Source organism: Zingiber officinale, chromosome 7B, assembly GCF_018446385.1.
Source record: "Zingiber officinale cultivar Zhangliang chromosome 7B, Zo_v1.1, whole genome shotgun sequence".
Lineage (NCBI taxonomy): Eukaryota > Viridiplantae > Streptophyta > Magnoliopsida > Zingiberales > Zingiberaceae > Zingiber > Zingiber officinale.
In genome coordinates this window covers 95,306,135-95,326,385 of record NC_055999.1, presented here as the reverse complement: position 1 = coordinate 95,326,385, position 20,251 = coordinate 95,306,135, and the positions used below count along the sequence as shown (strand labels likewise).

Genomic DNA, 20,251 nt, shown 5'->3' with positions numbered 1-20,251 from the left:
AAAATGTGCATATACTTTAGGATGCGTGCACAGACGTTAAAGTGGTACTATAAAAGGGAATTTGCATCCACAGACGAATCGTATGCAATGTTTCACTATTCTACACGCCCTTTGTTACTGTTCATCTCTACTATTCTTCTCCACTGAACCAAAAACTGACTTGAGTGTAGAAGGGTTAACGCCGAGGACCCCTTCTTTAGCCCGGTGCTAATACTTTTGGTTTTACATAACAACGTGAAATAATCTTCTTTTAGTTAATACCATAGCACATTCCTAACTAACCATCTTCTCAATTTTTAGATAGAATGCCATAGGCTTTGAGGACCGAGTGGGGAGAGAGTGGATCCCAAGCTTACGTAATTGTGAGAGCTTTGAGCTTCCATTAAGGGACTACAGAACTTAAACACGCAAAATACATGAATAAGGAAGAGAAAGGAAGAAGACGACGACATCACCTATATATTATGTTTCCTGCATATTTCTTTATATAATACTTTACTTAACTAGCCATTAAACTACTAACAGCACAATTAATTAATTTGATAGAAAAGTTATTCGTATTTCATATGTATTTTCTTCGTATTATTTTTTTGTGTGATTACTTTTTTCGAACAACAAACTGCTCATTTTATAATAGGAAAAAAAAAAAGACAAACGAAAGAATATACATAAAACTTGATGACAAAGGATAAGGATGATGTCCTGGACTAATAAATCTGACAATAAGTATAACCAACTGATTATATATATATATATAAAACAAATAAATTAAACAAATTTAAATATCTGCCCGACTATTATTACGCAAATGAATATGCATCAAAGACTAGCTCCTTAAAGAATAAAGACTAATGGCCATCTCATAAAAGAAATTGAAAAATATTTAAAAATCAATTGAATCCCAGTTTTAAATGCGAGAGATTTATTGCGCTGGCCTTATTTGAAAATAAAAAAAAAATGACAGTTTTAAATATCAAAAACTCACATTCGTTTTCTGCCTGAATTTTTTCTTTTTGTATTAAAATGAGAAAAAAAGGTGAATGGTTGACATAAACCTTTACAACTACGGTAAATCTGAAAGGATAAGAAAGCCAGAAAAGCAGAGAGGTTGAAGGTCTATCCATGAAATACCATGCATGCAGCTTTGTGTTAATCAGATAGTAGAATAAGAAGAATAAGAATCACTAGCCAAGCACAGACCTTCACCTTTGGAATACTGAACGAGAACCAAAAGGTGAGCTGCAGGGTTCTTCCATAGAGATCGATGACCATTATATTTTTCTTGTGGTAGTTAGAGCTCCTGAAATAGATCGCTTTCAAGAAGATCAATCAGCCTCCACAGTGTGCAGGGAATGTTCAAAACTCCATCAAAACATCAAAGGAGTTAGATAAAATGGTTGGCCTTTACTTCTCTGAATTCCAAGCTTTGACCCTTCTAAGTATAGATATTCGATTTACGTCATCCTCAGCTTGGACTCTTCTTCTAATTATAGATGTTCATTTAGGTCACTCTTCAGCTAGTTGTATGAAAATTCATTTCAAGTCACTCTTCTAATTATAGATGTTCATTTCAAGTCAGATTCAGATTGGAACTTCAAGTCACTGCAGTAATTGATTTATTAGCAACCGGCCAATTGAGCTCAGGATAGACAACGACAAAAGATAAAACTTAACTCGAACAACAATTAAGAGGAAGTTTATGTTTGTTTTGACGACTCAAAACTTATTTTTCAGCCTAAACTTAGATAGACACGCAACGCACATGGTGAAGTTAAAGAGCAATTTGGAATCCTTAAAGACTCAGATCTAAATCTTCATCGTTATGACTCTTCTTACTCTTTGCATGAGAGTTAGCCTTCAATATTATATTCCACCAAGAAGATCAAGTGTTTGTAGCTCCTCATCGTCACCATGCAGACGATGCACCATAACTGTACAGAAACTGTTGCTGATCATGTATTGGTTGGGTGCAGCATGATCCTCACCTCCATTTCTAGGCTTCGATGTAAACTGATGAATTAGAGCAATTTGCACCTTGTTTTGGAATGGGACGACTGATGAACTGAGGATTTGAAGGAGAGATTTTATCACTGCTGTGTTCCAGTTTCTTTAATTTCTGAGTAGCTATTGAAGTTGATGGAGTCGACAATGGTGGCAGAATTGCTTACTTGATCAGAGTTCGGCGAGGTGCCCTCCGAGTGCCTGGCCATTTGTGAATCGACGAGCGCACATCTGACGAGTGTACAAGTCATTCATCACAGTGTTTTCATATGACAAAACCAAACCTTCTTGAGTGGATAATCTTGCGATTGATTGATTGAATGAATTTCAGAATAATTTAAGGAGTTTTTATAGAACATGGAATTAATTAATGTGAGTCATTCGTCATTTTTAGGATTTAAATTTATGATTTTTTATCATAAAATAATAACTTTATTATTATTACACCAAATCTCCCTTCCACAAGAGCAAAATAAGTAATAAGTATAAATCTAGAGCAAAATAAATAACAAGTATAAATCTTGAGTTGATGTGCTAGATTTATTTATTTTGACAAGTATTTAATAAAATGATTCATTCTCCTACTAACCAGAGGAATAATTTACAATATGAGAATAATAATCCAATAGAAAATAATATAACAGCCATAATATAGACACACTTTTGATGGATATTTTTAAATATAAGAAGTTGCGAAGGAGATATGTATGCGCGATTTAACCCTTATTCATGGGATCGAACGGCTGAGAATAAAATCCGACGTATGCGATTTTGCATAAAGCACCCTTCATTCTATTATTTTGCATTCGGGACCACGATTTGAGGCATAACGTATCCCCAACTGGTAGCTACTCCGGCGAGGCTACTTCCGCCTCCGCCTCCTTCTCCTTTGGGTATCTTGATGTACGCCGTTCTATTGACGAAGCCTCCGGACATCCCATTCGACATCGGATGCCGCTTCTTCCAGCAATCGCCCGTCGAGTTCCAAAAGATCACGGCGGCACATAAACAATCCAGCGAACACCATTCCTTGCACTTCTCCTCCTGCACCGGCCAGAAGTGGTCGTAGCCAGCAAGAGGCCAGTCGACGTTCGGCATGGGCATCAGCTCAAACATCGACGACTCGTCCACCTCGCAGCTTTGCATGCGGAAGTCCTGTTTGCAGCCTCCGAATGTCCTGTTTGGGTCGAAGTAGGAGTATCTCGGAGGGCACTTGCAGTCTACTTTGTCTTCGTTCATTATGCAGTAGCTGTTGAATCCGCAGATCCCGCTGCCGTAGGTGAACTCCGCCTTGCAGATCCCCTCCGGGAAGAAGGCGACGGTTTTCCATCCCATTGTCGCGTTGTTCTTTGGGTGCGCGTAGTGCCGGAAGACTCCGTCGTCACCAATCGTCGCTCTTTGGTACATATCTCTCTCTGTTTCCGGCGATGGCGAAGTGATGCTGATAACCGATTCGTTCATTAGATTGAGGCGAAGTCCCGATTGCTGGAAGCAGAGTTGTGTAGCAATAGTAGACGTGTTGACCGACCAATAAAAGCCGTAAGATGAGCCGGACAGCGTGTTGATGGCGTAGAGCGCGAGGTCGCTGCCATTGGCCTCTAGAAGGAGCTCGAACCTCCTGTGCAACTGCAAGAGGTCCGTCTCCATCGACCGGAGCTTGTTCCCGGGCAGGAGAGATTGCCCCGGTAACAGAGTGTCCGTCGGATGCTGGAAGCTCTGCCACCGCGGCGATCCGTCGGGACCGGCGAGGACGAAGTTTCCGTCGTCGAGCATGGCGGCGTGAGAGACGTCGTCGCTGACTCCGGAGGAGTTCCACAAGATGCGATTTTGGGCGTCGGTGAGGACGAGTCGGCCGTCGGTCTTGAGCTCCAGCGTCGCCTCTCCGGTGGCCGATGGATTGACTTCCGCAGACCAGACCACGGTTTTGGGGTCGGTCTTGTCGAACCAGATCGCGAGGAGGAATCGTCTGGTGGCTCTTCCGTCCTCGACGACGGGAAGGAATCCGAAAGCGAAGTCGCCGGAGGAAGACGACCATGAGATTTGACGACCAAGCGGAGAGAGAGAGGATCCCAAGCTTATATTATGAGAACTTCGAGCTTCCGTTGAGCAATTACAGAGGATGAACACGCAAATCTGAATAAGGAAGAGATACGAAGACGACGACATCTGCAAATTTTTTTCCTGCAAATTTTCTTTCCAGAGCTCGGAATATATAAATATATATACATATAATTTTTTATTTTTGCAAAAAAAAAAAAAGGCTGCTTAGTTGAAATTTCAACTCAAAAAGTCAGATGATAGAGGATAAGATTATCTTTGGATAGATATAACTTACAGATTATAATAAGAAATAGAATGAAATTTCTCCTCGATGAAGGAATAATGTTTAACTCATTATAAAAAATTGACAAATATTTGAAAACCCAGAAATCTGCCAAGTTCTCTTAAATGCTAGAGACTTATTGCCGGGCCAGGTTTTATTTGAATACAAAAGTCGCACACTTTTTTTTTTCTCTTCTGAATTCCAAGCTTTGACTCTTCTAAATAAAAATATTCGATCGAGGTCATCCTCAGCTTGGCCTCTTCTGATTATGAATGTTCTTTCTCTTCAGTTAGTTGTATGAAAAAACAATTCTTTACCCATCAAACTTGAACGTGAGTTAGACATAAGATTACAAGAGATTCCAAATCTAAGGTATAAGAAAAAGAGTATATCAGACAAAAACTAACAGGAAAAGAAGGTTCAAAAACCTCACTTCTCCTGCTCTCCATACACCAAACGCTTATTCCCACACCGTTACATATCATCGATTAAGTGTTTCTTTTGTTATTACAATCTTAATTAACAAAACTTGGAGTGTTGTTAGTGTGCTTACACAGATACAATGAACAAACTATTTAGCAAGCTACCAATTGTGTGCATGAAAGATGATTTACCACAACTTATTTCAATCCAGTACAAGATAGAAAGATGTAAAGGAGTTGTATTGCATTCCATTTTCTCAAGACACACTTATTCTGATAGCAACTTCAATGCCCAGTACCAACACTGAGGCAAACAGATAGTTAAAACTCTAAAGATGCAAAGTGAGATCGAAATCGTTCTGGCAATCACAGATAACTTCCTTGCTATCAGACTTGAATTTCATTCTGCTGAGATGATCTCGAGTTTGCAGGCTCTCAGCACCATTCCTCTGGCCACTTACTTGAGTTAAGCTCCTGCCTGCACAATTAGGACTCAAAGTAAATTGTTGACTTATTTTTGCATAATCAAAGTGAGGATTATAATGAACTTTATGATGTGAATTCGAGTTACTTATTTCCAAGTGGGAGTTATTGAATCCAAATGGGGTGGTTGTTTGTTGCTGGCTTGACGGTCTTGGGGCCGAGCGGGCCGTTTGGGTATAGTTTGTTGAGACAGCAGTCTTTCTTTGTTTCTTCATCTCCATGCGACTATGGGAAGAAAGGTGACCGCCGAGTTCTTGGCCAGTGAAGAAGCAACTAGAGCACTTTGGACAAGTAAAGAAGCTATCCATCTTCAATTGTGGAGGAGGTGGAGGAGGAGGAGGAGGAGGCGCATTCCCCTTGGCGCCATTATTGTTGTTCCCTTGCATAGGCCTCATCTTTAGTGAGCAATGAACAATTTGGATTGCAACTCTCAGAGGGTATTTATATATATATATTTGGAATGATCACTAAATCTTTAATAGATATGAAAAATAAATTTAGTATGTATAGTATATAGTATATGAAAGAAAATTAAACACCAATCATGCGTAGAATCTATGTCATGCAATGTATAATAAATTATGTGTTCAACACAAGTGATTCCATTTTATAGGGGATTTAAACTAGAAATAGAATCAATATAAATTTTAATATATCTTAGTTGAAATTAAAATTTTAATGAGTTTCCGATACGACAAGGCCCGATACGACAAGGTCCGATACGACAAGGTTACACAAAGTATAAGAAAATACGAGTATTTGTGTGTATAACTTATTAACTTTGCTTATAGGCCTAAAGTTATGAATCTATTTAGGGAGATAGTGGGAAGATTTGATGGATGTTGAAATCTATAAAACCTTGGGCTAATTGAATGAAAAAGAAAATGTGGTGCATCTTTTATCAAGATTTTGATTCCTTTTTTTAATTAGGGCAATCAAAATTTAGTTAATATATATATTTTTTTAAAATTGACATTTATTAAAGGATAAAAGGCCTTAGAATTTATTTAAAATAGTATATCTTATTTTCAAAATATTTTTACTGTTGTCAATGCCTCTAAAATGTTTAAAATTTTTTGATAACCTACAAGGGGTCAAACTTAATTAACCCTAAGAAAAATAGTTCAGTCAAAATTTAATTAAAAAACAAAAATATAAATGAACTTCTAAAAATGTTATGACTGTAATAGTGGTTTTACCATTACAAAGAAGATTAAAATGCCATTTTGACCACTAAAGTAAAAGTATGAATGCACGTTTATAAATGTAAAGATGCTCTCATATATTGGTGGTCTTCTAATGATTAAGATGATAATGTGATATGATTATTATTTTCATGGTACTTCAATAAATCTATTTCGATCTTTACTTTTTATTTTTATCAACTAGGAAGGTCGTTAAAGTATTTTAGTTAAAATGTCTCAATGATGTTTTTATTGTCACGACGAAATTATTATCGCGTTTATGATGCTCTTAGAAGTTTATTAATGTCCTTAAATTTTAATTTTAGTTATTAGAAGGCAATTTAGTATTTTGATAAAAGCATACAAGATCATGATGCTCTAAGGTGTACAAGACCATCAAAGTGTTTTGACTAAGAGACTTTGATAGTATTTTAGTAGTCAAAATGATAAAAATAAAACCATTAATAATTCATTAGAAACGATCCTAAAAATAATATGATTTTGATCTTTTAGCTAATATCATTTTGATATATCATTTGATTGATTTGTATATTAAAAAGTAAAAAACTAAAGACTTCTATTTTATTTATTTTTTTACAATGAGCCAAATTGAAATCAAACTAACTAACTCAGATCAACTTAAAAGTTTATCAATTTTAGTTGGTTTGATTTCTATTGAAAACAATGTAAACTTTTTTTTTAAAAAAAAAAAAAAAACTAAGAGACTGATAAATCAGCGTGGCCACCTCCATGGTTCATGCATGAAAGACAGTGGAAAGCATAACCCTCCCATTCATCACAAGTTCCCACAATCGCATCATAAATCTGATCCAATGACATTGACCCGTGCAGTATTTGATTGAATCTTGTACAAGAATGCTCTGGACAGGTCCGGTCCCTTCCCTCTGCTATCTGTTGTTTCCTTTCAGCAACATTGAAGACAATATGATGATGTGCTTGTCAGAATCAAAATATATATTCATTCTTTTTTACAATCTCAACTCCATTTTTCATATTGGATGGGGTGATTCTTTGCCACCGTGAAGAAACTAGCTCAACTCAATGGAGAAGAAAATGAAATAATATAATATGTACAGCAGGAGAAGATAATAATACCAAACTTGCGCCATGGTCTAATTCATGACAGAGATCACTTCTTTTCCTTTGTCACTTTCTCTTTCCCCTTTTCCTTTCTTTTGCATTCCTGCTGTTAATAATATTTTAACTCACCTTTTACTTTATTTCCTTTCCTACAATTTCCATAAATTCCTAACAATACTTTGACACAAAGGCAACAAAAGCAAGCTTGGACTCATTAATGCTTTGTTTACTCAGGATGACAATCTTCGAAAGCATGATCTTGCATCTTCCCTTTGATTACTTTAGAGGAATTCATTGAGGAAGGGGTGGATTGTTATTTGTTATAGTTTGTGCCCTAGTCGTGATCACCCTCCTTGTGTTCCTCTGACAGGTGGCATCCAATGCAAGCAAAGTGATCAGGCCTTGACTTCCAACAATGTCGTCAATAACGAACCTTTGATGTATGCAATCATGATAACACGGGCAAACCCCCTCAAATGTCTAAGATTGAGGGCCTAGATTGGCAGGTAATGATAAAGTTTGACAACTTGATTGGTGTGGATAAAAACGAAGGTAGACTGCCCATGGTTGATCAACAATTAGACAAGACTTAGAAGTGTTGGGAGTGTTAGAAGATTTGTAATTTTCTATCCTTTCCATCCCTTTCCATTTTTCCCCCCTTATTTATGTTTTCTCCTCTTCTCCCTATTCCTTTCCTTCCCTTCCCCTTTCTTTTCTATGGAGTAAACAGAGCCTGATATCCACCTTCATACATCTCTCATTGCCACAACTCCTCTGTCTCTCTATCTTTTTCTCAGGGCAAGCCTTGATTTTTGAGCTCACCTATGCTTCCTTTAAGAAAAGCAACAGAAACAGAACAAGGAAGCTCTCATTCCCTGATTGAACTCTTGGAATCAGTAGACCAACTTTGGCCGCCCCTTCTCTTCTGGTACCTCTACACTATATAAGCAAGCCTTCTCTCATACAAGTTCTATTGATTCCCATTGCTTTCATTTGTCTACCATTTCCTTCTTCCACACTCTTCCACAATCACTCTCTTCAAATCTTGGAGTCTGCATGGAGGTAATAGTATGTAAGATACAATGTCTTCTTCACAATTTTGTTCATAAGAAACAATGCAGATAAGATTCAGTTCATAGTTTAAAAGAATGGTTGAACGCTATGGAACCCCAGAATTCATATTACTTGGTTTTCTATTGGTTGGAGTCCTTTTGTTTTGTTGATAGATCCCCATAGTATTTTGTTGTTGATGAGTCTATGTCAGCTCATGTCCCTAGTATTGTATTAGCACTTGTCTTTGTTTCAATATATCGTGTGAACCTCTTTAGTCTTCCATTTTCTTCTGTCAAAAAAGAAAATATCTTTTTTCATGCACAGGCTATTGAGTTAAAGGTGGACATGGTAGCATTACATGAGAAGAGAGTGAGAAAATGCCTGTCCAAAGTGAAAGGTTAATTGGAAGGATTATTCATCATCTCAAATTGTTTCTAGTTATAGAAATAGGCATTCTTGATGGCATTTGTGTTCAGGGATAGAGAAGGTTGAAGTTGAGGCAAGCATTCAGAAAGTTGTGATCACAGGATACGCAAACAGGAACAAGATACTCAAGGCACTGAAGAGAATGGGGTTGAGAGCAGAGTTGTGGTCTGCACATAATGAAATTCTCAGTAATTATGCCACTGGAAGCTTTATGTTCAACAACTACAGTTTCTTCTAGTAAAGCATTATATATATATATATCTATATATGTATAATACCCTTCAATTAAGATAACTTTGTTCTTTTAATCTTTCTTTCTTTTGTTTGTTTTTTTCATCTCTTTGCTTGAGAGTAACCAGTGACTATATAGGCTAAGAGAGGCTTTGTTCATCCTAATAAACCTATGGTTCTTTGGCTAAGAGATGGTAAAGAAAATTGTAAGATTTTGTTTGAATTGTGTATGCATTTTTATCATCAGTAAGTCCTGTTTGTCTTAATTTTTAGTCAGACTACAAGAATTTATACCTGCATTTCCATATAGGATTATACATCATTAATATTTAGAGTAATTGAATCATTTTTATTATACGATTAATATTCATCTGCTGTAAGTATCAAATCTATTAGTTTAGTGGATATCTATTCAGAGTTATAGCTTAAACATAACAGTGGGATGCCCAGTAAATTTTAGTTTATAGCAAGTGTTTGAGACTAAGGATGATAATAGGTAACTACAATACCTAAGTATTTGAGGTGGAAAGTCCATGAAACACTGTAACTTCACAATGATAAAACATACGATAAAAAATTTGATGTTCTCGTTATCTTTGGTCTAAAAGAACAAACTTAGAACTTGAACATGGAAAAACCGCTACAGATCACAGCTAATGTTGTTCATCATCAATTGTCTTTCCTTAGGGATGGAAGCAATAAATAAGTAACAAAAGTTGTAAAGATAGCTAGACTTCTTTCAAAGCGCCAATTCTTCTAGAGAAAAAAAAACATAATGGCTTCATAATAATAATAACAAACAAATATTAATCAAAACTTTTCATAAATAACTGATGTAAATCTTTAAGTCAGGTTACAGAGGACCAATAAGGAACTTCAAATGCCACTCACTTCAAAGAGTTACCTGACAAAATATACAAGATTCCTCTGTGAACCTACATCACTCATTATTTTCACTTAGCTTGTAATTTACACAGAAGGAAGAAACAAGAAAACTCTAACACGCACTCGAATTCTAACAGCAATTGCTAGATTTAAGTACGCAAACATATATGATATAATAATATTTGCATGGCGTCATCTTTCTAGAACACAAAATAATTCCTCAAACATGAAATATAAACTCTGATGCATAACAAATCTTCCCAAACAAAAATATAAAGCGTTTGTGGATGATCAAATGAGTACTAAGCAGCCAGAACTACAAATAATGCAAGCTGATGATGATCAAGCATTTCTTTGCGCACCAGGTGGAGCAGTGGGCATGGGGAAGTTGTAGTTAGCACCAGTAAACTCGGGCCTTCACCACCTATGGACTCTGACAGTGACAATAAAAATATATACGTGGAGTTTTTAATGAACTTATCCATTATATTTGTTCAGAAAAAACAGTCGAAATGAAGAGAAATAGTATAGATCCCTCAAACAGATGGAATATTATAGCAATGCGTTATATTTTCACAGAAAAGCAGCACTACCTGTGTAGCTGTAGGCTTGCACATGAAAATTGCCACCATTGGATCCACCATTTCAACCCAATTTGTAACGTGCCAACAGTGATTGTGATTCTTCAGTCCATTGTTAAATTTAACCCTCAAAGAGAACGCAAAGAACTTAGTTTGTACTCGGAAAGTTTCAGAGGGTCAAAATTTACTACAATTGTTGAAAAAAAAGAACTAAGATATCGGAGGAAGAGGAGCATACCTTCATGGAATAGGCCTTCTTCATCTCGGCCTCGAGGCTGATGGGCTGACACCAAGCGCATCACAGTAAGCGGTCTTCTTAAACATCTTTCCAGACGTCGCCTGAGCCTCCGCGTTCTCTTCTCCTCATGCTCCTCACCTAGCTTCCTACCTGAGCCCAAGTAGCAGAAGTAGCACTGCTTGGAGAATCTGCTCCTTGTTGAGGAATCAAAATCAAATCTTTCTTTTTTTCCTTTTTTACAAATGCTCCCTCTCCACGTCGTCAATCGTTAGCTCCACAAACTACGGGTGTCAAGGGGCCGATCGGTAGGGGGACGGATCATGCGAGGCCAAGGGCAGCCGAGATGATAAAGAGGAAAGGGGAAAAGCGATGGATCAAAACATGTCTTACTGCGGGCAGACGGAGTGGAATCGTACGTCGGCGCGACGGCGTGACGGCCGTCCTTCTGCGGGCGCTAAGTCAACTCAGTTAAATAGTTATTTTAAAAGCAAGCTGGAGTGATTTATTCAGCCGAGAATGATTTTATTAAATAAAAAAAAACGATTAGAAAGTTGATGCTTTTGCAAAATTCCCAACATAAAAAATTGTGAACAAGATCTCAGTTAAAGTTGTGAACAAGATCAGGTAGGTGAAATGCAATCCATAAGTAACTTATAAAACAGCACGCTTAAATAGAAATTGGATATAGCCATTGTAAGCTTAGCAATGCCAAATTTAGGGAAGAAGAACAGGAGAAGGGAAACTAACTCATCTTGGGCAGCGTAAGAGCATTATTCACTAGCCAAGATCAGTTCAGCAGCCGCGCCCATTGCCATAACTCCACCTTTCTCGAGAAGTGCAAGCGCAAGCTCACCCTCATTCAATTGCTTCAGCCCTTGACTGACACTCGTCAAAACATGCAGCTCAACCTCGAGCACCCAACTCGGCGCACAATCCACCACTAAACTCACAAACCCAGAAACATAAGCACGCCATAGCACCCAATCACATCCTAATGAGATCTTCCCTTCTAATGCGCTCGCCAAGAACTCCATGTGCGATGTGATGACCCTTGCGCGACGCTTAGAGACGGATACTGAGTCAATGCCCCAGGCAAACATTCCGCAGAGGACAGAAAAGTAAGCCAGTGCATGTCCGATCAGCATACATACGATACCCCCATTGCCTCCTTCCTCATCTAACTCATGGGCTGAGATGAACCATGAAGGGAGCATCTCTTGTAGCAGACACTGGACGATACCTGATCCACCAGATAGCCACACAAATGTGGCTCCAAGAGTAGCTATTGCTTTAACACGTGCCATTGCGGCGGCAAGTGAGACCTGACCATATTTCATCCCGTACTTTGTTTTCTTCAGTTTCTCAGATGTCTCCTTTGAAACTACAGTTCCCATGATGTCTTTAACTGAGGCCATTAATAGGGAGAGTGTCATTTCGGTTAGTAGGAAGATGTTCTTGATGCATCTGTAGACTCGGAGATAGAGGATTCCCGGAGCAACAGGGGAAAGACCGCCAGAAAAATGAGAACCAAATCCATGTCCAAGAAGTCCGCCCACACCTCCATGGTTTGGTATTTGAGGAGATAGACCGAGCATCGCACCGAAACAACTTTTGAGAAGCTGAACGACTGCATCTTTGTTGTGGTGGAAGACGGTACGGGATGCAGAAAACACTAGGAAATCAGTCCATCTCTTCACCTTTTGGGTCCACAAGGCAGCAACGATCGGCATGCTTGGCCAAGGACAACTAGCTGCGAGATTCTCCAACGCCGGACCAGCCAGGTTAAGGAATCGCTCCGAGGCTTTGTCGAGTTTATAAGTAATCGTGAGGCTGACAAATGCTGCTAAAGGTAGTGGAAGAGTAGCCAACGAGCTTCCTCCTGCAAAGGAAGTCAGCATTGACACTTAAACGTGGATGTTGTTCAATACATAAGAAACATTGAAGATGATCCAAAAAGAGACAGTTGGACAAAAAATAAATTAAATGTGTCATCGGATACCTGCAACCAGACTAGGGACATCAACACCGGTGGTGGCCACTATCTTTTTGATATTCTCCTCGACACTGGACAAATTTGCAGCAGGGCTAGGCCAATCTGTTCCATTCATATAAGCTGGCTTCCAAACACCACGAGTTACTTCAGCCGAGAAGTAACTCACGATGGTGGCCAGAGATGCAGGAAGGAAATCAGCAAGATCTTTGAGGCCTAAAATTGGCAGGTTGAAACTGATGAATTTCTGTCTTTTCCAAGCACATTTTTTGATCCACCACTATAACATCCATTTTAGTACAAACTTACAAGCTCACATACATCCATGATAATTATGTTATTCATCTAGCTTTTACATGCATATCTGAAAACTTTGGGGCGAATGAAAATACAATATTGGTCCAATGACCGAACAATAAAATAATGTGCAATTAGTTGGAATGGTATGAATACTATGACTTAATGAGAAGCTGGTTATGGAATATTAGTACCTATCCTGAAAGTCAATGTGCAATTATGAATATTAAGACCTAATATTAGTACTTATCTTTCATCGCACAATCTGATTCTCTAAAATACTTCAAATCACCATTGTAGCAGAACTCCTAGTTTAAGAAAGAGAGCTCAATACTGCAAAATCTACTTTATCTTGCAACATTAAGTAAACTTAACAAACCTGTAGCTAATTCCCGTGGATATAGCCTTCCATGGGAACAAGCAGTAAGAGCAGCATCAACTACAAAAGGAACAGCTTCCATAATATCCCAGGCAGCTAACTTGGGTCTAGAGGAGATGTCATCAGCAGGGCCAGATGAACTGCTTAAATTGCTATTTCCAGATGTTCCAGACACAATTGTTTGGTTACTCCCTCCGGTGAATTTCCCAAACATCATGTTGAGAAGAACATCCACATTTTGATGAACTGGAGTTCCGTGAACAAGTCCAGAGAGTGTTGATGCTAAACATGCCTGATGCTGTCGGTACCATGTCTTTAGTTTTGGAAATGAATCCATAAAAATGGGCTGCATAGAGGATGAACTTGTGGCAGCTGAGAGTGGTTCAGAGCTGCTTCTGTTCTTTGTTATCTTTCCATTTGATAAAACACGTGAATTACGGAGCAAAAGAAGGAACTCAGGAGTCAATTGTGAGCCAACTGGAGCTTCATCTCCCATTATGCAATATTCAAGTGGTGGATGATTAAACTTCCATAATCTCAGTAGAAGAATAAATGCATTTGAGAACACTGTATGCACGGAGATCTCTTCCCCAGTGATACTGGTCCACGAGATACTAGGAAAGCAAGATCCAAAAACTTCACAAATTGCCATCAAGGCTCCTGCAAGTTCTGGTACCTGGATGCAAGTATGCCCATAGATGAAATTCATCGACAACATCTGCAAAATGGTAAGTCTGAATTCAGAAATTAAGCCTACCAAACCATGAAATGAGAAGACTTGGACACAGTCGACAGATGATATTCCAGTAAGAACAACATTAAGTATAGGACCATGACTAATCAAATGGCTTTCAGCTTCAGCATAGTCAGCAGGAACAGAAGGTGAAAGCAGCTTCGCAACAAAACGAACAGTATGCTCCTACATTTAAAAAATAATAATAATAAATAACCATTAAGATCATATCAATAATGAAATACGAGCAGAGGCCTGAACATTTAACTTAAAAGATACAACTTCCATTTTTTTCTTAAACACAAATGATAAACAGAGTATATCAATGATTTAAATTAAGGAAATAAACTAAACTAATGATTACGTTATTACAAGTAATACTAAGATCAATAAAAGATGTGAAAATTCTAAATCATAGCTATAAATCAGTTGATTACCTGAATATTCCATCCACGAACTAGTGAGGCTCCACACAGGATGGTTGCAGCAGATACTTTGTCATTGTCAGATCCATTAATAGCAATTTCAAATATCTTCTCAAGCTCTGCCAAGCTTCCAATGAAATAAATGTTTCAGTGGGGTGCATTCTGGAAATTCACCACCTAGTCGACAACATGAAATAAATCTATCGCCATATACAAATTGCTTCACGAAAAGATTTTAGTGAAACTTCAGCTTTACATTGATGAAAATGAATCCAAGAGAATCATAGAACTATCCTGTTCTGGTAGTTGAACATTTACTTGATTACAGCTTATTATGAGGTTTTTTCACTATTATGTTTTTTATATTAGAAAATTTTATGCAAAATCAAAGAATACTACTGAGTCATCTTAAAAAATGTTCAGTATGTTTCACAATAACTTATCTAACAAACCTACTGTTATGCATTATCTAATGCTTTTAGAATATACGACTATAAAAAATTGATCAGGACAAAATGTCAGGAAGGCAAACCTTGAAGCGGGAGTTGCCACCAAGGCATTTACCACTGACGAAGTGAGAGGTGCGCCCTTCATCAATGCAGACCAATTAGGAACTTGATTAGGCAAAGCACGAGGTATCTGGTTGATATGTCCACTAATGTAACCTGGCCAATAGTATGCTGATGTATCCAACAAATTACGTGAAATACAAGCCTCAACAATCAAATGTCTCATATTGCCAACTGAAACAATCCGACAATACAATAAGGGAAAAAAAGATTAATCAACGGCCAAATCCTTGAGAAGCAAACAGAAAAGTATGAATTTTTTAGACTGACAATATTGATATGCTTAAAGTGTACAAAACCTACTGCAATTTACTGTCTTGTCATTCATGGCACTCTCAGGATGTCCACTGCCACCTGCGAGACCTGAAACAAACAACATAGCTTTTGCTGCAGCCTTATTAGCTGCAGATGTAACAGATGGAGGAGGAACCAGTAAGTTCTCATAATCACCAAGAATCTTTATACTAGACACTAGATCTTTACGGCATCTCCCAACAGATGTTTTTTCTTTCCATTGGTTGCTTGGTTCTACTACATCAATAGCTGTTGCTTCTTCTTCCTCAATGATGTTAGCAATGGAAAGTGTGGTTATTGATAGTAACATGCACAATCGTGTGTCAAGGTGGGGCACTGGACCTTCAAGAGGATCCCTTTCCTGAGTTCAAGAATCAAATATCTAGATCAACCTTTATTTGATACCAGTAACATGGCAGCATTTTCCTAGAGAGATGAAGGCGGTGCTTACCCTTTGTACAACTCGAAGGGAAGCCATCCAAATTGCCAGAAATGCATCATACCAGGTGCTACCATTAAATGCATGAAGAGCCTTGATTAAACCTATAACATAATAATCAATCTATGGTTAGAAATAAAAATAGCAATTGACTAAAGTGAAATTCAAGAAAAGGAGTATGAAAAAAAATACAGTTTGCCCCCTTGAAGTTATTCAGACCTTACAGATAGTTGTCTCAATTTGGCTTCTTGATTTAATCTTTCAATCCCTATTTAGTTGTTCCCCACAAAATCATGTTTTTTGTACATAAATATACACCTACATCTAATAGTTCTGTTTGTAGGTATTTTCATTCAAACAGTCTTATCTGTGGGTACTTTCATTTTAGACTCACTGCTTTGGGGAAAGAGGGAGGAGAGTTCCAAATGAAATAAATCAAGAAAAGGTACAGGTCCAGTTTTTTGGTAATCAACAATCTACAGACTAAATTGAATCAAACTTATAGGCAACTGAAAATTCCCCTACTTGAATAGGATCGGAAGAAATGATTTATTTTCATAATATTCAAGCTTTTTACCACTAAGGACTTCAATTGCGTCTGTAGCAGCAACTGATCCATCAAGACAGTCTTCAAGATATAAATCTATGGGAATCCAGAGGGAACAATTACTATATCCTGGGCCATGACCACCAGAAGATGTTAAAGAACCAGAAGAAACTACAGTGGAAACTGCTTGGCAATGTCTAGATTTTCCTTCTCTGCCAAATCGTGAAGTGTCAATAATGAAGAACTGCAATTTTTCAGGTGATACTGTTGAGTTACGCAATGCTGAGGAGCTTGTCGCTAGTAAGTTTAAATGATGAGTGAAAGCATCCCAATGAGATGGCCTAAATGATGCACCAAAAGGCATGTAATTGTAAGCAAAACAAAGTTCTTGAAATAAGGATCAAAGTTCTATATTTATTTCATAAAACTTGTATGAATACACTATACACCTTGATCAGATCAATGATAGAATCCTCGGTGATCAAAAAATATTAATTTACAAAAATTATAGAATAGAAAACATTCTTAATGTATTTCACAACCAGGAAGTACAAGTCAGAAGATTGAGAAATTGTACTTCACAGTTCAATTGGATGCACAATTGAAGCTTGAATTTGTTTCTAGCAAAGCATCCTTTTAAAACATATATATTGAAAAATATGATTTCTCATTTATATAAAGCATATTCTACATAGTTCATATTTATTGGTAAATCCTTGAGTTGCATGAATAATGGTTTACTGTCAAATTTCATGAAGCAATGCCAAGTTTTCTTTCCCTGTTACAACTGTGTTAGTTTTCAAGTTAAGGTAATGAACTATCGAGTGGAAAGAACTAATATAGAAGGTGAAGCTTGATAGCTGTTTTATTTGCCTTGTATTATGGGAATTGAAGAGGATATCCAACTATCTCATTTGGTATCATTATTCAATCACATGGCATGAAATTTGGAAGATCTGTTTACCTTTGAAGTGAACACAACACCCATTCAAGGGAAGTAGGTTAATAACTATCCACTTTCTCAAGGAAAAGTCTCTGATAACTAACATATGAAAATTGAATTGATAAGCTTTTTAGTACTTATAAGCTTTCCAATCAGGTGTTTCAAAGAAGGGATTTAAGTACTCCCAGAACAAACCTCTTGGTGTTCTAATCGAAACACCAAAACAACCCAGTGAAGAACCTTTAGCTGAAAATTCTCACTTCATAAGGTCTGATAAACTATGTCAAATTTTTAATTCCTCAAAATATGTCAACGTAGACTCTTGCAAAACAAAACTATGCAACTATTTTTTTGTTAAGACCTCTCATAAATATGTTGAACAGTCAAAAAGAAAACATCATACATGTTTTCACGTGCCAAGGAGAGAAGCTTGGAAATTACTTTCTGATGCAGAAAATGCCAAACTACTTCAATTGCCATTATGGTATTTAGTTTCTGCAGCTTTTCATTGTATTCAGTTTTTTTCTCACTGAGTGCAACTTCTCCCTCTATCTCCATGTCTTGGGTCTTAGTTACCCACTCGGGGTTCTTCACAGGTGTTATTTCTTGCAACCCTTCATCATCTAAGGTTGCATCAAGTAACTGCCATAAAATGGCAAAGACATACTCAACTACTAAGGCTCCTGGTTCACATGCTTGAACACCAAATTTTTCAGAAAGATGAAGAGTATCATCAATTGAAGCCATTGTCCTGCTCATTAAACAGGAAAAAAAATTAATGTATGTGACTCCAAAATAATTATTATCTGCAACAAGAAAACGGAAATGAAAATGCAAATGATCGCTTGCTCCATTAAGAATACTAAAAATTATTCACGAAGCACAATGGCTAATAGAAATGCCGAACACACAATCAGATTTAAGGTAATTAGGAATATTTTGTCTTACTTCTTAAAATGTGACCCCTTTATCTGCGATGTGAAGGAAAATGCATGCCTCCGGATAAGTTCCAGATACAGTCTATATGCCACCGGCTTATAATGGCGATTTGGAATAACCCTGTATAAGGAGAAAAAAATCATGATACTATCCAGCAAAAGTACTCTGGATGTAACCCATTTAAAAAAACACCACTGTATCATAAGCAAATTTTTACAGCATGTAGTAAAATTATCTGGAAACAGTGCCCAGTTCAACAAATTTAGGGATCAAAATGAAAATTGTTTCACAGCTGAAGTTGCCATTTCCAGTTTTTTCAAGCCTTCAAGGGTCATTCGTCTATTAATCTCAGTCAGAACACAAATTCCATGATATAACATCTATCAACAAATCTGAAAAGGCCCCAAACAGACCGCAGCTGCTTCTTTTTTTTTTTCCTCAAAAATACTGGCGTATAAATGTTTTGTTGAGAACATCTAAATGGTTCCAACAAATCATTAGTTAAAGCACTGGACAAATCGTTAGTCAACGATTAATTTTATCGTGTACATACTTTTTGAAGTGCTTTGTCAGGTTAGCAAATGGGTACATTTTGACCATTAGCTATCAAAAAATTCAACTAGCGTCATGTATATACAAAATCATAGGGAAGAAACGACTTTGATGAAAGAATACATCTTCCTCAGTTTACATCAAGTGAGTAGTTTAAGGATGACTCTTGTGTTTGATGATGCCCATTCCTTAGGAAATTCCAGTGATCTTCAGTAGAGAATTAAAGAAATAGTTTGAAAGAGAGATAACTAATGAATCATGCATTGTTCGAATTCCCGGTGAAATCAATGTAAGTTACGACTTCACTTAATTAATTAGACAGTTAGACCAGTCACCGAAATATAGAAAAGTAGATGTTGACTATCCTAATAACCCTAGATCAAATGGAACGAGGTCGATTCAAGCAAACATGCGATACCAATTCAAACTCTCCTTTGTCGAAGAACAGAGCTCTGGTGCATTAAATACCTGACGGAGAGGAGCGCCACGAGAAGCATGGGAGGCGCTATGTTGGCTGCGAGGGCCTTCTCGACGTACTTCCAGGCGAGCGGCACGTCGTTTTCCCAGCACAGGTGGGATGCCAGTAGCTGCGCTAGCTCCGGCGACGGAATCGCGACGCCGTGTGCGGCCAGCGCGGAGGAGACCTGCACCGCCCAGCCGGAGGGGTCGCAGCCCATCCCCTGGGCCGCCTTGGTGAACTCCACCACCTCGTCCCACGGCCAGGACATGGGACGGCCGCCGCCAGCTACCAAATACAACAACACGATCACGGAGAGCGCATACGGAACCCGGCCGCCTTCCGCCGACGGCCGAGGATGACTCGCCGGCTGGGGTAGGTGGAACGATCCGCCGCTGCGGGGACGGTAGTGGGGGAGCTGCCGGATATGGAGTAGTGGAGCGGGCAAGTAGGTCCACGTCAATTTTATGAAGTAGTTTTTTTTTTTCCAATTTGGTTCGGTGTCCGTGTCACAATTAGTCGGGGGTGGGTGAGCGATTGGCTACCCAATTCCAGACAGGATTCTCCACTCCAGGATTTGCTGGTGACGCCGGCCACGCACGGACCTAACTCAAGTTTGCTTTTAAAAAAAAATCAACAATTACAAGATTTTAATAACAGATGAATATTTTTGCGGAGTAAAAATAAAATGCAAAGGAGTAAAGTCAAGTTTTGGTTCATCTGCTAAGGAGTAAAGTGTTAACCACTACAAAAGCCGAT

General features: G+C 38.0%; 3 protein-coding genes across 5 annotated transcripts; 1 reads left to right on the top strand and 2 right to left on the bottom strand.

The window, feature by feature from the left end:
* Window positions 1-2,796: 2,796 nt before the first annotated feature.
* LOC122004562 (G-type lectin S-receptor-like serine/threonine-protein kinase LECRK4) lies at window positions 2,797-4,167 on the bottom strand. The gene has a single exon (XM_042559428.1). The coding sequence runs from the start codon at window positions 4,165-4,167 to the stop codon at window positions 2,797-2,799; it is 1,371 nt and encodes a 456-aa protein (XP_042415362.1).
* A 4,230-nt stretch (window positions 4,168-8,397) lies between these two features.
* Window positions 8,398-9,490, top strand: LOC122006369 (heavy metal-associated isoprenylated plant protein 28-like). Of its 2 annotated transcripts, XM_042561842.1 has the most exons (3): window positions 8,398-8,576; window positions 8,892-8,964; window positions 9,044-9,490. In XM_042561842.1, the coding sequence occupies exons 1-3, from the start codon at window positions 8,571-8,573 to the stop codon at window positions 9,229-9,231; spliced, it is 267 nt and encodes an 88-aa protein (XP_042417776.1). In that variant the 5' UTR covers window positions 8,398-8,570; the 3' UTR covers window positions 9,232-9,490. The 2 variants fall into 2 exon arrangements, with proteins under 2 accessions (XP_042417776.1, XP_042417775.1); XM_042561841.1 differs by having other exon boundaries at window positions 8,398-8,964.
* A 1,981-nt stretch (window positions 9,491-11,471) lies between these two features.
* Window positions 11,472-19,952, bottom strand: LOC122006367 (mediator of RNA polymerase II transcription subunit 33A-like). Of its 2 annotated transcripts, XM_042561840.1 has the most exons (13): window positions 19,504-19,952; window positions 18,493-18,603; window positions 17,948-18,295; window positions 16,632-16,942; window positions 16,067-16,158; window positions 15,772-15,976; window positions 15,625-15,684; window positions 15,285-15,495; window positions 14,765-14,879; window positions 14,352-14,513; window positions 13,595-14,270; window positions 12,928-13,134; window positions 11,472-12,807 (listed from the first exon to the last, which is right to left on the bottom strand). In XM_042561840.1, exons 1-13 carry the CDS (start codon window positions 19,761-19,763, stop codon window positions 11,699-11,701), a joined length of 3,867 nt encoding a protein of 1,288 aa, XP_042417774.1. In that variant the 5' UTR covers window positions 19,764-19,952; the 3' UTR covers window positions 11,472-11,698. The 2 variants fall into 2 exon arrangements, with proteins under 2 accessions (XP_042417774.1, XP_042417773.1); XM_042561839.1 differs by having other exon boundaries at window positions 15,625-15,976.
* Between the last annotated feature and the right edge of the window lie 299 nt (window positions 19,953-20,251).